Source organism: Carcharhinus amblyrhynchos, chromosome 8 (genome assembly GCF_965287045.1).
Source record: "Carcharhinus amblyrhynchos chromosome 8, sCarAmb.v2.hapA, whole genome shotgun sequence".
Lineage (NCBI taxonomy): Eukaryota > Metazoa > Chordata > Chondrichthyes > Carcharhiniformes > Carcharhinidae > Carcharhinus > Carcharhinus amblyrhynchos.
Genome location: NC_137331.1, coordinates 69,339,651 through 69,360,103, shown reverse-complemented (window position 1 = coordinate 69,360,103; position 20,453 = coordinate 69,339,651). Strand labels below are relative to the sequence as shown.

Below are 20,453 nucleotides of genomic sequence, written 5' to 3'. Positions count from 1 at the left end.
AGTTCCACAAATTCACCACTCTCTGGATGAAGAAATTCCTCCTCATCTCCATTTTAAATGATTGTCTCTTTAGGCTGAGGTTGTGCCCTCTGGTTTTAGATTTTCCTACTAGTGGAAACATCCTCTCCACATCCATTCTATTCAGGCCTTGCAGTATCCTGTAAGTTTCATCCTCCCTCATCCTTCTAAACTCCAACGACTACAAACCCAAAGTCCTCAACCATTCCTCATATGACAAACTCTTCTTTCCAGGGATCATTCTTGTGAACCTCCTCTGGACCCTTTCCAAGGCTAGCACATTCTTCCTTAGATATGGGGCCCAAAACTGCTCAGAATACTCCAAATGGGGTCTGACCAGAGCCTTATACAGCCTCAGAGGTACGTCCTTGCTCTTGTATTGTAGGCCTCTCAACATGAATGCTAACATTGCATTTGCCTTTCTAGCTGCCGACTGAATCTGCACTTTGACCTTAAGAGGATCTTGAACAATGACTCCCAAGTCCCTTTGTGTTTCTGATTTCCTAAACATTTTTCCATTTAGAAAATAGTCTACGCTTCCATTCCTCTTTCCAAAGTGCATAACCTCACACTTTTCCACGTTGTATTCCATCTGCCACTTCTTTGCCCACTCTCCTAACCTGTCCAAGTCCTTCTGCAGTCCTCCTTCTTCCTCAATACAACTTGTTCTCCACGTATCTCTGTATCATCTGCAAACTTAGCAACAGTGCCTTCAGTTCCTTCCTCTAAATCATGAATGTATATTGTGAAAAGTTATAGTCCCAGAACTGATCCCTGAGGCACACTACTAGCCACCAGCTGCCATCTTGTGAAAGACTTCTTTATCCCCATTCTCTGCCTTCTATCAGTCAGCCAATCCTCTATCCATGCTCGGATCTTACTCTTAACACCATGGACTCTTAACTTACTTAACAGTCTCCTAAGTGGCACATTGTCAAAGGTCTTCTGGAAATCTAAGAAAATCTTATCCATTAGTTCTTCTTTATCTAACTTCCTTGTTATCTCCTAAAAGAACTCCAACAGATATGTCAGACATGACCTTCCCTTGACAAAGCCGTGGTGGCTCAGTCCTCATGCATTTCCAAGTACTCTCCGACCTGATCTTTAATAATGGACTTTAAAATCTTGCCAAAGACCGCAGTCAGGCTAACCGGCCTATAATTGAATGCTTGAATGATCTCAGAAGGCTTAGTCTAGTAAATCAATACGTTTGCATCTGACCACTATGAATTATATCTCGTTTTTTACTATTCAGTATATTGACATAAAAAAAACAATGTTTCCATATAGCAGCTCAGGCTACTTCAAAGAACTTTCTAACTAACCCATTGCTGTTGAAGAGAAGTCACTATTGACATGTAGTCAAAACAAAATGCTGTCTGTACTGTTTTAATGTGAGAAACTGGATTCAAATAATTTCACTAATGCCGGTATTAAATATGACAAACAGTAATTTATGGGAACACAGTACCACACTGACTAAAACTGATATGCAGATGCAGATGCATCTGATACCCAGATTTTCCGATCTTCCAATTGTTGAAGATCAGATGTATAACTTAAGATGTGTGTCAGGATCCCACAGCAGTTCTGACCCTTAGTGGGAATTGCTCAGTCAGTTTGAACTTCTGATCGGCAATGTCATCCACCTGCCACCACAATCACCTGACATCCCACCTGCCTGCCACCCTACCTGCCTTCCATCTTACTCACCTACCATCCTAGTCACCTACCACCTTCCACCTTCACCAGCTGCCATCCTAAACACCTGCCATCCTTCCCACTTGCCACCCTTCCTACCTTCCACCCTATTCACCTACTACCCAACCCCCAGCTATCATAGAGTCATAGAGGTTTACAGCATGGAAACAGGCCTTTTGTCCATGCCGCCCTTTTTGTTAAACCCTGAAATTATTCCCAATAGCCCCCATTTGGCTCATATCCCGCTATACCCATCATACCCACATAACTACCTAAATGCTTTTTAAAAGATAAAATTGTACCGACCTTTACTACTACCTCTAGCAGCTTGTTCCAGATACTTATCACCCTCTGTGTGAAAAAAATGCCCCTCTGGATACTTTTGTATCTCTCATCTCTCACTTTAAACCTATGCCCTCTAGTTTTAGACTCCCCTATCTTTGGGAAAAGATATTGACTATCTACTTTGCCTACGCCCCTCATTATTTTATAGACTTCTATAAGGTCACCCCTCAGCCTCTTACACTCCAGAGAAAAAAGTCCCAGTCTATTCAACCTCTCCTTATAACTCAATCCATCAAATCCCAGTAGCATCCTAGTAAAATCCTTCCATTTGATCCACATACCACCTTATCCATCTGTCACACAACCCACATACCTACCTAACCACCTTCCACCAAGTCATCCTATCCACTTACTATATCATCCTTCTTCCATTTTATCCACTTACCTGCCCAATACTGCTCACTTAATCACTTACTTCACCCAACCTACTCACTTAGCCATTTAGCTCCTCCACCTATCCACCTACAACCCTGCCCACTCACCCATTCATAGTACACATTTTAAACTTACTTTATGGCAGCTAGAGCCAAAAAAAGGAGCATGGTTTGACTTCCTCCCTGATCCTCCAGTGTTGTGATGTTGGTTTTTGTGGGTCTATACACTCCACATGTCTAAAGAACCCAGCCTTGGAATACCGAGCCAGACATGCAGAACAGCACCAGGTATAGAAAAGTAGGAGTGGAACAGCAGTCCAACAATTATTACTGCTTCATGCAAGGTCCGGACCATTGTGTATTGTGGTGTGATTTGAGAATTGTTGTATCAAGACTGTATTCTACCAGTGCTATTGGGTCAGGCTTCAACATTGAGACTAACTAAAGTTTTGAATTCTTGGAGCTAAAGTGTTTCAACTTCTACCATTTATAATGCTGGTTGATCACCCTTGTCCATCTCCTTCTATCAGTTACCTATTCCTCTTACAATCCCGCTGTATTTAAAACTTTCATCTCCGCATCCTTCCATCTTGAGTAGGGCCTTCCTCTTCTCCTTATCCTCGCAGTCCAGTCTCCACCACTGACCTCACCACATTTTCCCTCTCTCCATTACAGATAACCATACCATTTCAATCTTTTCTTGGCTACTTTCTTCAATGCTCCCACAGTCTTCACTGACCCCTTGATGGGCTGGTTCCTGATTTTGTCCTTCTCATTGCTCTATGCAACTCTCTCAGCAGTATTAGTATCTAGCCATTGTCCCTCTCTTCTTGATGTTTCCCATCACATAGCAAGGCTGGTCTCAGAAGAGCCTATTTGATTCTTCCTTTCAGTTTCAGCAATATTTTTCTTCACATAACACTCAACTGCACTTCCTCCAATTCAGAGCTAATCCATTGACCAATTTCAATATCCACGCATACATCTTTTTCCCACCAATAACCCAAGGTGCTTGAAATCACACACATCATCCAAGACTAAATCCATAATCTTTGCACCTAAATTCTAATGAATAAAAACACAAATTGCTGGATGGGCACTCACAACAAAGAAACTCTGTTGAAGGAGGAGGAGGCATTGTATTATTAGTTAAGGAGTCAATTACTGCAGTAAGGAGAGATGATATCTTGGAGGGGGCATCAAATGAAGCTTTGTGAGTGGAGCATAGGAACAAAAAAGGGGCAAGCACATTGCTAAGTGTTTATTACAGACCCCCCGCCCCCCCAAGACAATCAGTGGGAAAATTGAGGAGCAAATATGTGCACAATTCATAAAGATGAATAAAAACAATAACAATAGGGTTACTATATTCGGTGATTATATGACGTGATTTCAACTTTCCTAACATTGATTGGGATAGACATATTGCTCAGGACTTAGATGGAGTGGATTTCTTGAAATGTGAACAGGAGAATATTTTTGGTGAATATGTAGAGGGTCCTTCAAGGGGCAGCACAGGGCTGTGCCGAATTCTGGGGAAGGAAGCCTGACAGGTAGTTGAGATGGTGGTGGGGGAGCATTTTAGTGATAGCAACCTCAGCATGGTACAATCTGAGCTTGTTATGGACAAAGGAATAGTCAAATTGCAAAAAACAAGACGTTTTGGATTGGGGGAGAGCACATTTTAGTAATATAAGGCAGGACCAGGCCAAGTTAGACTGGGAATATCTACTAATGGGGAAATCTACAGAAGAGCAATGGGGAATCATTTGAAAAGGAAATGGGAAGGGTACAGGCCCAACTTGTTCTCTCAACGGTGATAGGAAGGAGTACCAAACTCAGTGAACCATGGATGACCAGTGATATTTAGGATATGATGAGAGTGAAAAGAGAGACATTTAGCAGGTACAAGAAGAGAAAATCAGTGGAGGCCTTAGTGGAGTACAGAAAATGCAGGGTGGAGATTAAGAAGGTGATTAGGAGAAAGCTCTGGCTGGTAAAAGTAAGGAAAATCCAATGATATTCTGTAAATATATCAATGGAAGAAGATAACCAGGGAAAGAGTTGGTCCCCAGTGGGAATGAAGGGGGAAATCTATGGTTCAAGCCAAAGGACATTGATAGAGTGTTGAATGAATATTTCACTTCCGTCTTCATCCAAGAGAATGAGAATGAAGGAATAGAATTCAGGGAGAGAGAATATGAGGTTCTTGAGCAAATTGACATAGGGAATGACAAGGTATTGGAGGTGTTGGCAGTTTTAAAAGTGAATAAATCTCCAGGTCCACATGAATTATTTTCCAGGCTACTGTGGGTAGTGAGGGAAAAGATTACAGGAGCTTTGAAATGTTTTTAATTCCTCTGTGATCACAGGAGAGTTGATGTGGAGATGCCAGCATTAACTTGGCCTAGTTCTGCCTTATTTTACTAAAATGTGCGCTCCCCCAATCCAAACCTTTTTTTTTGCAACTTGACTATTTCTTTGTCTATAACAAGTTTAGATTGTACCATACTGAGGTCACTATCACTAAAATGTTCCTGAACCACCATCTCAATTACCTGTCTGACTTTATTCTCCGGAATTAGGTGCAGCCCTGTACTGCCCCTTGATGGACCCTCTACATATGCACATAAAATATTTTCCTGTTCACATTTCAAGAAATCCACTCCATCCAAGTCCTTAGCAATATGTCTATTCCAATCAATGTTAGGTAAGTTGAAATCAACTAATACAATTACCCTATTGTTATTTCTTTTACTCACCTTCATGAATTGTGCACATACTTGCTCCTCAATTTCCCACTGACTGTCTGGAGATCTACAATAAAAACTCAGGAATGGGCTTAGTCACAGGGGAGTTGCCAGAGGACTGGAAGACAGTTAATAAGGGTCTGCTATTTAAGAAGGTTTGTACAGTTAAGCTAGGAACTATAAACTAGTGAGTCACACGTCAGTGGTAGGAATCTATTGGAAAAAATTCTGAAGGAGAGAATCTATCTCCACTTGGAGAGGCAAGGTTGGATAGTGAACACAGCTTTGTCAGAGGGAGGTCATGCCATACAAATTTGATTGAATTTTTGGGGAGGTGACCAAGTGTGTAGATTAGGATAGTGCAGTTGATGTACTTTATATGGATTTCAGCAAAGCCTTTGACAGGGCACCATATAGGAGTTCATATAAAGAAGGCAAATACACATGGGATACAAAGTGGCTTCAAAATTGATTGAGTTGTAGGAGACACAGGGTGATGATAGAAGGCTGTTTTAGTGACTGGAAGCCAGTAAATATTGGCGAACTGTAGGGATCTGTGCTGGGTCCCCTCTTATTCATCACTTATATAAACAACAAAGAGAACTCTATGGGGGAAGCATTAGTAAGTTTGCAGATGACGTAAAGATTGGCCAGCTGGTTAGCAGTGAGATTGAGTGTCTTGGGCTACAAGATATAGATGGGATGGTCAAGTGGGCAGAAAAGTAGCAGACAGAACTTAACCCTGAGAAATGTGAGGTGATACACTTTGGAAAGAGTAATTTAACAAGGAAGAATTCAATGAATGGCATGACGTGAGGAAATTCTGAAGAACAAAGGGACCCCAGTGTGTTTGTCCGTAGATTTCTGAAGGTGGAAGGGCATTATAGTAGGATTGTGAAAAATGCATATGGGGCTCTTGCCTTTATCAATTGAGACACAGATTACAAAAGAGGGAAGTCATGTTGGAGTTGCATTGAACTTTGGTGAGGCCACAGATGAGTACTTCACACAGTTCTGGTCACCACATTATTGAAAGGACGTGATTGCACTGGAGAGGGTGCAGAGGAGATTCACCAAGATGTTGCCTGAGATAGCACATTTAACTTATGGAGAGAGGTTGCATAGACTTGGGTTGTTTTTGTTGGAGCAGAGAAGACTGAGGGGGCGACTTGATTGAGGTGTAACAGATTATGAGAGACATGGATAGGGTGGATAGGGAGCTTCTGTTCCTCTTCATTGAAAGATCAGTCACGAGAAGACACAATTTCAAGGAGAGAAGCATGAAAATGTTGAGGAAAATCCTTTTACCCAAAGGGTGGTGACGGTCTGGAATGTGCTGCTGAAAGGGTAGTGGAGGTGGGCTGCCTCACATTCTTTCAAAGGTACCTGGATAAGCACTTGGCATGTCATAACATTCAAGGCTATGGGCCAGGTTCTGGTAAATGGGACTAGGTAGGTAGGTTAGGTGGTTCTCATGTGTCAGTGCAGACTCAAAGGGCCGAAGGGCCTTTTCTGCACGTTATGATTCTGTGAGAAGAGGAATTAAAGTTTTTGTGCGAGTCCTTTGTCCCAACCCTACATCCCTATCTCTGCTATATGTTGATCAATAAAAAAAATCAAATCTTTGCTCTATTTGTCCTGATCTATTTAAAAGTACAGTAAAAGTATTGTCATAAGTTTGTTTCAAAATTAGAATCGTGTAGAATTTAGGTAATCTTTATGTTATATCTTTTTCTTCATCGAGCCATTGTACACTAATATGTTCTGTAATCTGTATGCGCAATGGGTTAATGTAAAATAAACAAAAGATTTTAGATTCTGGACAAAAATCTATGAGCAGAATAGATATTGATCCCTAATTTTCCAACATTGCCTAAAAGATATGCAAGAAAATTGTCAACATCCATTCACTTAAATTGTGAGTATCTCAACCATAAAGATGGAGTGGACGGGCTTGTCAGAATGCATGCCTGTCAAATATTTTGAATAATTACCCAATCTGTTGACTCCTACGCTATCCCTTGGAAAATTATTGCATTTGTGTACTTTGTTTTGGCAGTTTCAAAGCAGAAGCAATTTGCTGCTCAATTTGTTTAAATGAACAATTGCAAAATGTGCCAACTGAAGATAAAACCATTAGTCAGTTTAAATGTAACCAATAAGCTATTCTTGCTCAGTCAATGGCTCCCTGGATCTCTCATACTGACAATCCTCGACTTTATGATGTTTGAGTTGGGGCGCAACAGTTGCACAGTGCTTAGCACTGTTGCCTCACAGCACCAGGGACCTGGTTAATTCCCAGCTTAGGTCACTGTCTGTGCAGTGTTTGCACATTCCCATTGTGTCTGTGTGGGTTTCCTCTCATAGTCCAAAGACGTGCGGTTAGATGGATTGGCTATACTAAATTGCCTCTTAGTATAGGTGGACTGACTGGGGTAAATGCATGGGTGATATAGGTCTGGGTGGGACTGTGGTCAGTGTAGACTTGATGGGCTGAATTACATCCTTCTGCACTGTAGGATTCAATGATTCAATGAGTTATGACAAATGGTGCATTCTATATTTATAAATTGATACCTTGTTTCAACTTTCCCACATTGATTTTGACTTTATGATGCCAGATCTGTGGTGTTCATTCATGTACATCAACATTCAGTTGCTGGTGAGACAGATTTTTAGAGTACTTGGTGTCTTTATTTTTCCAAACCCTTTCCTCAAATTTAGTTTCTTTGCACAAAATAATGGCAAAAATGCATAAACCTGGTGAAGGAGATGTTGATTGAATGCAAAATTCTTAGTTATTGTGGTAGAAATATGGTGTTGAGCCTTGGTTCAGGAACCAAACCCCCATTTATAACATTGTTTCTTATGGAAAAATTGATTCCAAGTTACGATGCTTTGAGTTAAGACCTGGTTTTCAAGAATCAGTTGTGCTGTCAGTCCAAGGTCTGTTCATATATTTATCCAGTGAATGGTTGATCAGCAAGATTAGCTCAAGTTCCTTGTCAGTGCTGTGTTGCTGATCCCAGCTGGAATGATGGTAAGGTTCTTAATTTGACAACAGCATTTGTTCATTTTTGAAGGGTAGGTCATCTAAGCTTCTCACTCATAACAACAATCCAGTACTTCACTGCTGGAATGGCATGTGCATATTTCAAGTAGAAAAGAAAAAAAGATTGGTTGGGATGTCCTCTGCAATTAGCATGCATTATCAAGGTTTTACATGTAAAAAATAGCAACTTGGGAAATGAATCTCCTCCACTCAATTTTCAAGTTTGCTGATGACATCACGGTAGTGAGTTGGATCTCAAACAATGATGAGATGGAATACAGGAAAGAGATAGAGAATCTGGTGAACAATAATTTCTCCCTCAATGTCAACAAAATGAAGGAGATAGTTATCGACTTCAGGAAACATAATGAAGGACATGCCCCTCTCTACACTAATGGGAACAAAGTGGAAATGATAAAGAGCTTCAAGTTTCTAGGTGTCCAGATCATCAACAACCTGTACTGGTCCCTCCACACTGATGCGACAGTTAAGAAAAGTGAAGGAAATTTGGCATATCTGCTATAACTCTCACAGAAACACCATATAAAGCATTCTTTTGGTTATATCACAGTTTGGTATGGCTCCTGCTCTGTCCAAGAACAAAGCCTAGTCCATCACTCAAACCAGCCACCCAGCCATTAACTCTGTCTACACTTCCCAGTACCTTGGAAAAACAGCCAGCATAATCAGGGACCTCACACACTTTGGACATACTCTCTTCCACCATCTTCCGTCAGGAAAAAGATACAAAAAAATCATTAACCAACTGACTCAAGAATAGCTCCTTCCCTGCTGCCATCAGACTTTTGAATGGATCTACCTCATATTAAATTGATCTCTCTCCACATCCTAGCTGTGACCATAATACTACATTCTGCATCTTCTCCTTTCCTTCTCTACGTACAGTATGCTTTGGCTGTACAGCGTGCAACAAACAATACTTTTCACTACATACTGATACATGTGACAATAATAAATCAAATCAAATTGAATGTAAGGCACATGACTCCTATGGAAATATACCCACATGGTTATTTGAATATGTCCAATCTCTAAGTAACTTCATGATCATCTATAGATTCTCTCATGACTAAAGAGTGTGGTGCGTGATGGGCATGGACATCCACAGAAATGGCAGATTATGTTGTTACTGATGGTTGTGTGCACTTTTGCAGCTGTGCCTCTGGGCAAATAACATTTTTGCACGGTTGACATAGATGGCCCTTGGAGTATACTGAACCCTAAGGCTCCAGTAATTCCTCAGAAGAGAAGGTCTGCAAAGCAGAGATTTGTAGCTCTTTTCAGGGCTTCCTCGTATAATTGGTACTTGGTACTGTTTGCCTTGAGACAGTTCCCAGTAGAAGACCTGTTTGGGGATTCCGTCATCACTCATGCAGGCACATGGCCTGCCCAGCTAAGTTGAATTATCTGAAATATTCCAGAATGTTGAGCCCAGCATGACAGATGACATTTGTTGTTTGTGATTTTATCCTGTCATTGAATTTATATGATGAACCTCAGATGTCTTTACTGGAAGTTTTTCAGAACTCTAATGTTGCGCTTGTAACAGACCCACAATTCTTGCCAGATGTCAGTGTGGTCAGGGCAATGGCTTGTAGGAATCTGACTTTAGTCTTCTTGATTTTAGCTGACATAAGTCAATGTCTTCAGGAGAGGAGTGCAAGGAGAATATAGGTGAGAAAATCAACAGAAATACTTCAGTAAAAAATATTTCTAATCCTGAATTTATTTGGAGTTGAAATATTATTTTTGGAGGATATAATAATAATTACTATTCCTGAGGTGTTTATTGCACACCCAAACTAAATAAAAAGTGATCATAATGCAGGACAAACCCGTTACATCAAGTGCAAGTGACCTTGTTTTGGCTTCTTTGTTTCAGTGCTGTTTTTGTGAAAATGTAGTACATACTAAATTTTAAATACAGACTTTCCAAATAAGCTGGGGGTTAATTGTTAGCAGCTGTGTTTTGTGCTTTTTCTATGTACACCTGTGTCTCTGACTTTGATACCCTTTGAGAATATGAGAGCCATAACTTGGCTATTCAGAGATGTTTGTTAAAGGTAGAACATAGAAGTGGTAAAGTACCTAAAATTCTTAAGTATCTTAATTCTTAAGAGGTTGCAGATGCAATGACTTGCTTGATGCTTTTACAATATTAACCTTATTTAGCACAATAGATTATGCATTCTCTTTCAACTACATTACTAAAAATGGCTTTAAAAATACAAAAATCAAATTTAAAGTATGCTTATTCAGCTAACGAACAGTCTTGATTTTCCACAAAACAAAAGATATAGGGCCACAGTAAGACTATATGGACCATTAAGCCTGCTCCACCAGTCAGTGTGATTATGAAGAACAAAGAACAAAGAAAACCACAGCACAGAAACAGGCCCTTCGGTCCTCCAAGCCTGCACGAACCATGCTGTCTGACTGAACCAAAACCCCCAACCCTTACATGCTGATGTTGGGCTTCAACTCATTATTGCAAATGTGATGGACCTTGATCACCTTGCAACCATGTCTCTACAATGGCAATTAAATCTAAACTATTTACCTCTATTTGTTCATTTATCTCATTGTAGATTTTTTTTTCATTTAGATAAATAACTTTTAATTTCATTTTTTAACCGCTATGCCTGCATTGATCTTATTTGCTTATGCATAATTAATGTTAAACTGTCTGGCTCTTCCTGTCCCATTTGCTACACTGCTCCATTGCTTCTACTTTTCTCTTTGGATTTCAAAATCTCTCTTCACAAAAAACCCTCTCTCCACTCTTTTAGTTTAAAAACCTGTTCACAGCCTTAGTTATATGATTGGCCAGGCCACTGGTTTCAGTGTGGTCTATTCCAGTGGAATAGTTCATTCTTCCTGGAGTGCTGATGCCACTGTCCCATAAGTTGAAATCCCTTCTTCCCACAGTCTTTAAGCTATGCATTTATTTCTCTAAACTGTTTGATGCAATGCCAATTGACATGTAGTTCAGGTAACAATCTACAAATTATTACCTTTGATGCTTTGCATTTTAATTTGGCCCTAAGCTTTCAAACATTCTAAGTGGAACACCATTACGGGCTCTAGCTCTGTCATTGGTTCCCATTTGGACACAACAACTGGTTGGGGGCTTTCCCACTCCAATTTATACTTTAGCCAAAAGGAAATGTCCTTAAATCTATGTTAGAGGGGTTTAGGATAACCTGGGGGCTAAAAAGACTAATAGATCAGAATAGGTTAATTTAAAGTGAATATAGTATAGTAAAAGTACAAAGTACCTGGAGTTACAAAGGTATTGTTTGCACAGAAACACATATAATCACTGTTAGAGAATTTAAACATGTATTTTTAAAAACATATTATATTCTATATTAAAGCATACATCTTGGCCAATTACACACTACTCTAAGCATGATAGGGTAAAGCTAAGTAAGAAGAACCACCTTCCTTGAAAACAATACAGCTACTGAGAGAAGCAAAATGAACTCTTTTATTGGTGTGAGCTTTAGAAAGTATACACTTCCCAGGCAGTAGAATGAAAAGAATAATTCAAATTTCCTGATAAGGGGTTGCTAAGGAGACAGTGGGAAAGGACTTTTGAACACATACTAAAATGATTGGCTCACATTCGGTTAGAGTGAGCAAAGTAGGTAGGCAGATGATTTTTGTAAAATGTATAATTTTAATACTGATATCAATGCAATTAGAATAATTTGCTCTGCCCCAAATTGTTCTCCTGCACACATGGACCAGATCTGGGCCATAAAATATGTGTTCAACCAGAATTACAGTCTCTGTGAGTTCTTTGTATTTTCTGAGCTGTAATTAATAAAGAGAAAAATCCCACATGAATTAAGGCATAACATGAAGGTTTCTGGAAAGCTCTTATACCCTGGCACTGAGCAGGCAACAAAATCTTTGGAGTTCCCATCATGTTTGTAAAGAATCGTATCTATCCCTCTGACAATATCATTTCCTATCACTATTATCTTCCTTTTGTTCTTCCTACTTGAATGGCATCCAGAGCCTGTTTAAGTGCATGAACCTATTATATTAATCACTGACTTTAGTATTTTGTTCTTGGAGAGCATCTTGTCACGAAACTAGTTGAAGTACACCTTTCATCTCACCTTTACCACCTTCTATTTTACCAATGTAATGTTTGGATGCTTTCCTTTGTACAGGTATCCACTGCGCAAATTAGGCAATAAATGTACAAACTGCTTAAGTGTGCAATCAGGTTATTCACAAGATCTTTGCACTTTAGGGAAAATAATTTTATTGCTTCTTTTCAATATATTTATTCCTGAGTATAGATAAAATCAAACCCAGGTACTCTATATAATTGAGAAGCAACTAGTTTACAATGATACCCAGATTTACAATCATCTGAGATATAACTGTCTTGAAAAACATTTCATTACTCTACAGATCATATGTAGAAATTGAATGTCATACCATTCTATTTAAAAAATCATTCACTGAGAATCAAACAGATTGTTGGTTCATACAACTATGTCAAACAGCAGTGATATTACATTTCATTTTTTATACAAGTCAATTATGGAAGTTCATTCACAAGCAAGATGGCCTCACAGATCTCTTTCCTGTATTATGAAGTGTTTCTGTCATGTTACATCAGTAGCATGTTTCATTTGTTAAATAGCCCTCTGAAATACACCCTAGGTTGTGTGAATGAATCAAGTTACTTGTATAACTCATAACTAGCTTGATATAGAGCTCCTTGTTCATTGCATTTGCATATGTTTCCATGCCAAGAAGACATTTTTTGATGCTAACATTTTAGAAATGTATTATTGAAAGCAAACATGAACTTGTGTGAGGTTGATAATTTACACTTAAAAGCAAAAAGTCCTGGTCTTTTCGCTCAGCCTGCAGTGACAGCCTATTTAACATCCCCAAGGTCATTTGTGCTGAAAATCTCAATGGGAAGTTTTGCACATTAATTGTCCTGGTTCAAGTGCCTGATTTCTGACTTTGGGAAAAATATATTGCTGTTAACTATTATTCCAGTTGTATATAAAAATAATATTAAATACCAACCAGGCTTTTTAAAGTTTTAATAAATTCTAATCACAACTATTTTCATCCTCATAAAATTGAATGTACTCTGGGAAGTTCTCAGATTATTTCCTTTCATTATGGTTTCTGGAACTCTTTTAAAACAGAAGCATGTATACCTCAGTCTTAACTGTAAAGTTTTAAATGTTAACAATTAACATTAAATATTTCAAATTCACTAAAGTTAGATATTTTTAAATGAAATTAGATGCTAACTTTGGCCCCGATAAGGCACTTCCATATCAATAGGATAACATTCATAACCTGGCTTTCTTGCCACTGGTTGCACAATCTGCAATCTCAATGGCATTAGTGTCATGCATTTTCTTGGATGCACAGCATCTCCAATTATCTTAGAAAGGAAGGAGTTATCTCCAAAACACACAGACATGCACAGTACATGTATGTATCCAAATTTGCAAGTACACAAGTCAGGGCATCCACAAAGAACCCACCTCCTTTACTAAATTGGCTGTCAGTGGATTTACAGTCTGAGGGGAAATATGACTATTTGCTAAACAGGGGAGAATAATGTACACAGCATATGGGTTTTCATTTGAGCACTGCTCTCCTGGCATCAGTAAAATAAAAGTGCCCACGGATTAACATTGTTAAAATTGGTTATAGACATCATTGCAATCTACATGTTTAAGGGACATGTGGCTGGAACATATGTTAGTTACCAACCCAGTGCGAAAAGCAATTAGTTTGATCAGTTAGTTCAATAACAAAAACACACAGAAAGTAGATTAAACAGCAGTCCATGCAGCACTTACAATCTCTCTAGTTTGGGAAGGTCGCTAAAAGTTTCTGGCTCTAGTATCTCTATGTGGTTGAAATGAATGTATCTGTTGAAAGAATTCACGTTAAGAGTTAGTATTCAGAATTGATGCCTGGGATGTGGTTTATTTTCAGAAACCAACCCAAGCTACTGTAAATTGGAGTTTTTTGTACCAGCTTTTCTGTGTAACTAAGATGAAAAGCTTGATGTAAGTACCAATGTGTTAGACAGTAACTCTATCACATTGGTCTTTCTACTGTATTCACATATTGTGTTTCACACAGAGCACAAACTCATGAATCCTAACAGTTGGGACTCTTCCCAATTTTTTCTGGAGCGATGATAGAATTCCATGAATAACTATTCACAGCTAACAGTAAATCCTTCTATTTTGTAACAAAACTGACAATATGATTTCACAGATGTGTAATGAAATTTGTTATTTCCTGATATCTCAAACAATTGACATCTTCCAGCAGATTTAATATCAGCAGCCCTCTTTAGTTGCCACCACTGCTGTCACACTTTTTTTGTCACCCAGTTGCGTAGAATCTGGCCAAAACTCTTATAAATTATTTTAAAAAAATTGAAAAACCACAAAATAAGTAGAAGATTCCATGTCAGGAATTGTTATCTAAAATTTAAAGTTCACATTACCATTTGCTCAGAATATCTTGCATTCCATTTTTTTGCTTAACAATTCAGATACATGTAATACCCAAAACATCCTGTTAGATGGAAATTAACTGGTGGAATTCTATCATCATAGAAAAAAATTAAGTTGCTCTTTCAATGAATAATTTCAGTTCTTACATCTGGGATTTTCTTTCAGTTTCAAAGTCAGGATCAAACATGTGCTCAAATGGTGCACACAGCATTCAGTGACTAACCTCTAATAAGCTTCCATGGTTAGTTAACCTGCTAAGTAACTTCCAAAATACAAAATATTATTAGCTAAAAGAAACGTTCCAATTTACAGTAGTGGGAAACAGAAGAGGGAATAAGGCACGCAGCAAAAAATCTAATAAAGCTTCTGTTAATTTAATTTTTCTGCAATAATTAATTCTAGAATAACATGCTTAATCACCTCAAGTTGTTTAAGGAAATATATTTTGTGCTTTCCCTCTTCTGCTCAGTCAATATTCCACTGTCACTGTCATAAAATTCAATCGTAGGCTATATAGTACACGCCAATTAATGGCGTCCTGCCAATAAAAAATTTGATTAAGGTGGCCAATTTTGCCAAAGGCACAATTTGTTTGCTTACAGGAATTATTGGTGCAGGGAATATCTGCTCACCACTAAGCTTTTCCCATTAAGATGTTTTATTGTACCCATTTACTCATTTGGTCATAATCATCAATATAGCATGTAGCTATACTTCGAGGTGTAACAATGCAGAATTTATAAATATGGCATTAAAGAAAAAGAACAATGAAACTGACAGTCTTTCACAACAAATTGAAATCTTATAATAATTGCCCAAGATGGAAAGGCTGAGCTGACCGATCTGAGAAGGGTCTTGTGATGAACCCTGTCACCTTTATGGAGACTGAAAAATCAGACAAAATTCTACCTTTGGTTGATAGTTGCTGCTGGAAAGTGGGTGTTGCGTAAGGACCAAGTTGTTTTCAGTTATGATGCACACACAAGTTCGAATGTAGTATTAATAACTTCAGGACACATATACCATTGTAGATATGTGAATGTAAAGAAAACCTATAGCTGCAGGGCTGGACTCAAACAACTTCAGGAGATGAAAGGAGCAAAAATGGCCTAATAACATAATGATCATCGATTTTTTACACAACCATTTTATGGCTAGAATAGTTAACAACTGTAAACAGATAATTTGTGTTTTGAAATGCTGCAGTAATTAAATATATTTCAGTTTATTTCAGAAGTGCATGTCATCAAAAAAATATTCTTCCCACCACATGTTATTTTTCAAGGGAAGCCCTGGCCTACAGTTATGATTTTGTTTTAAAACGGAAGCAAAGCAGAAGAAAAACATTGTCACCTGTCCCACAATGTAATGTAAAGCCACACAATAAAAGCCAGCAAAGAAAACTTGGCGGTATTGAAGATTTCAGTGGAAAAATACTTGCCAGAACCTGGAAAACATTTCATGTGGTAACTTTTTTTGAAGCTCTGAAAGTACATTTGAGACTCTCAGTTGAATGCTTTCTTCTGCTAAGGCACCACAGCTTTACTTGTCAGATTCTAGCATATGCTATTATTGCTATGTGAAGTGCCACTCACCTCATTCGAAATCAACTTGTATTCTAACCACCTCACTCACCTGTTGAGTCATCATGTCCTGATTGTTGGACAGGCAAGTTCTTTACTGCAGATGGAATTGAGCTCGAGTTTTTTGAATCATAATGGCAATAGTACTCCATTAAATCAGATGAGCCATTGCTGACAATACACTCAAAAAATCTAGGTCTCGTCTGAAGCATGTCTTGAAAGCCTGAAACTATTTAATTGCTACCTACCTTCATGTAAATGTTTCAGAACTGTGGAGATGTCAAAGTCTTAAGATTTCCACATATATAAATCTAAGAAAATAGAGGAAGCAAAATTACGTGCTTCTTATAAATACTGTCAAATATTTAACCTCTTAATTAAAAAAGGATATGACTCAGCTATAAAACCTTACAATAACCATCAGAATAAGAGGGTGGTATTTAATGGAGGCTAAAAAGCAGTTGAAATCTCTGCATTACCTCCAATTGGGCACATAACTGGACAGGATCGAGGACCCTGAGTGAAGAATTCTGCAAAATACCCCTGCCCAATCCCAGCAAGAGCTGCTGGCCAATCAGAGTCCTAGAATGCTCAGAGGGATCCAGGCCACATCAACTCCGTGATGTGGTTATCTTTCAGCAGGCAACCCTCGTCCCCTTCCCCACCTTCCCAATGCCGGGTCCCTTAACCAGGCACTGAGTGCATTTGAGCCTACTTGCCCATCAATCCAGCTGCCCAGCTCCAGGCTTCCTACATGGCAAGTACTGTGCCTACCATCAAATGAATACCTTTCCCAGCCAGACATAACTGGGGCAGAGGTAGAAAAGTGATGAAATTCTCACTCACCATCATCAAGCCCAAGTAAATGCTGACCCCTGTCACCAAACTCACCTCAGGGGATGACATTCAACTTTTAGTTTCAAAAATTCAAAACTGTTCCTTCCAATAAAGAATAAATACGGCTGTCTCTTGTACCTTCTATATAACATAAAACTTCCCATCCAAGGTCAGTCCTTTAAATTATTGCAAAATCTTGCACTCCTGAATACAAAACATGTTGTGTGGAATCTCGAGCCCAGACTCTCTGTATGCAGAAATGGCGGCATGCTCAAAATCCAGAAAACTCATGGACTTAAAGGATGAGAATACCACAATGAGCTGTGAGGAATCCTACCATAGCCCTGACCCTCATCCCTTCAAGCCTCTGTGTCTTTCACCCGAGCGTTTCCCATTTCACACGGTGGATATCTGCTCTCCGTCCTAACATCCCTCTGACACAACAGCCATGTCTCCACATTATTTTCCCCGTACACAACCAGGGTGAATAGCGTTGAGCCTCCATTTTCTCATGGCATCTGACCCACACAGTGCAGAAGAGGCTCTTCGGCCCACTGAGTCTGCAACGGCAATATTTTTTAAATGGTGAGAAATGGTAACTCTTTGCATTCAGAGGGACCTGAAACATGTGATCCTTGCCAGTGAATCGTGTTTTGCAATTTTGTACCGTGTGTGCTGGCACAGTAATGTGAAACACACTGCGGAATATCGGGAACTTGCTGCATCAAACATCCAGTAGTGCCAGCATGACATCATTTACAACAGCTCTACGTAAGTGTGAATCAGGCACCTTCACCTCTGAGAGGGGTGTTGGAGGTGAGCACTGAGGCAGCCATTTATGCATCAGGGGACATCAGGGAGAATGCTAAAGACACAGACAAGTACAGTTCAGAGCCAGAAAGGATGGGGGGGGGGGCGGAATCAGTTGTTTAACCATCTACTTTGTTCATCCGCACAAGGCTTTTATATATTTCAACTACATCACCTTTTATTCTTTTGAACCCCAGGTAATGTAGACCTAGTTTACTCAATCCCTTCTCATAGAACAATCCCCACACCCCATGAAGCAGTCTAGTGAACCATTGTTGTACTCCTTCTGAAGAAAATATGTCCTTCTTTGGAATGGTGGGCAGGACCGTAAAATCCCAGCCTATCATTTATATCCCAATCCCTTTTGTACCAAAAGCTAACACACCATTTGCCTTCCTAATCGCTTGCTGCACCCACATGTTAACTTTCTGTAATCAATGTACAAGGCCAGACAGGTCCCTCTGAATGCAAAGAGTTACCATTTCTCACCATTTAAAACATATTGTCGTTGCAGATTCAATGGGCTGAAGGGCCTCTTCTGCACTGTATGGGTCTGATGCCATGAGAAAATGGAGGCTCAATGCTATTCACCCTGCTTGTGTACAGGGAAAATAATGTGGAGACATGGCTGTTGTGTCAGAGGGGATGTTAGGACTGAGAGCAGATATCCACTCTGTGAAATGAGAAATGCTTGGGTGAAAGTCACAGAGGCTTGAAGGGATGAGGGCCAGGGCTGTGGTAGGATTCCTCACAACTCATTGTGGTATTCTCATCCTTTCAGTGCATGATTCAGGATAAACATGGAGCCTGTGGAGTTGGCGTCTTGAGCGGCTTATCTGTTTGTGTTTTAAGTTTCACATTCACACCTATGCCCAATAACCTTTTATTCTCTTGCTATCTACGTCCAGCTCAAAGATATTCAATGACCTCATTATCACTGCTTTTGAGGTAAAGTTCCAAAGTCACAGCTCCCTCTGAGGGATAGAAATTCTCCTCATCTCTGCCTATAAAAGCGATCCCCAATTTTAAAACAGTGCCCCCTAGTTCGGCACTTAGCCACAAGAGGAAACATCCTTCCTACATCCACCTTGGCAAGACTGTTTAAGCTTGGTGCACCCTTGATATTTCATTTTGCTTTCTCAATTAAAGATAAGGACGCTGATTTTACCAGCATTCTCCGTTGGCATGATCTTACAAGCCTTGGACGGGTATGCCGGTAAAACTCTGGCCAAAATGTCAGAGCTGCTTCTATTATGATTGTAAACAAGTATATATGGCAAATGATGCACATACATTGCAATGTATGACAGGAGAAGGGACTGAATTGGTAAAATGTGTGACCATGGTCACTCGACCAAGAGAGATAATCTTGCTGACAAGTAACCTTTGTAGGTTGAGCAGAATATGTTCCATCAACAAATGATTTGCTGCTTACAATTTTCCCAGTGTGCTAGGTTCCAATTGTAGCACTAAAATTACTTTTCCATAAATAATTAACTTGATTAATTTTTAGAACTTGGCATCCAGCAAAAATGATTAATTAATAGTAATCCAGGAAGGCTGCAAACACAGAGCTATAATCAGGAGTTCATTAATGTTTCAGGACATTGTGAAAGCATGCACCATTAATTTGCAATAAATATTATTTATGCAAAATTTAAGGTATTATCACATTTGAGGAGATTTCGTTAGTTCTTCATCCTGAACCATGTTATTTTGAAAGCATTAGGCATCACTGAGCATTGAATACTTATTTAAATACATGTTTGAGTAAACACGATCAGGAACGCTCGGTCTCATATGCCCCGGCACCAGCATCAGCGAGAACAGAGAATTTGGTGCTTAACCAAATCTCCGTCCACTGCAGCGGGACCAGAGAATTCCAGCTACAGGCAAGGTCGGAGAATTCTAGCCATGGTTTAAGCTACTCATATCTTATTTATGACAGGGCCTGTGACATTCATTTCACTACAAAATTCCTCAAATTGCTAATTATCTTTAAGTAATGTTTACTCTTTGTGAGAGACAGATAAAAATAACGGAAATGAAAAAGAATCTATCTCTGAGGAAAATATTAAACGGAGAGTCGTAGAATATCAAGGGGCTGATTTTCCCAGCCTGCTGTGCTGAGCTAGCAGTGCAATGGGCCGGGGGACATCAGTGGAGGCCATTTACTGGGCTCCCCACTAGGTACCATGGCCTCCAGGGCCAGGATTTGTAGCGCCATCAGTTCTGTACTGATTTCTGGAAGGAGGGTGCCCCCTAGGTAGTGCCAGCCTGGCCACCTGGCACTGCCCAAGAAGAAAAGTGGCAATGCCCAAGGGGTACCTTAGCATTGCCTACCAGGCATTGGGCAGTGCCAAGGGAGTAGGGATGATCAGTAGGGGTGGGGGGGTAGAGGCAACAGATAAGGCAGATGCTCAATCCTACAC

The 20,453-nt window shown here is 39.5% G+C and overlaps 1 protein-coding gene across 1 annotated transcript in view; it reads right to left on the bottom strand.

Annotated features, from left to right (window-relative positions):
• Positions 1 to 20,453, bottom strand: part of LOC145347031 (peroxidasin homolog) — a 403,231-nt gene that overhangs the window by 176,772 nt on the left and 206,006 nt on the right. The window contains exon 5 of the mRNA XM_080194932.1: positions 14,120 to 14,191. Coding sequence (XP_080051058.1) covers positions 14,120 to 14,191 — 72 coding nt within the window. The remainder of the gene's footprint in view (positions 1 to 14,119; positions 14,192 to 20,453) is intronic.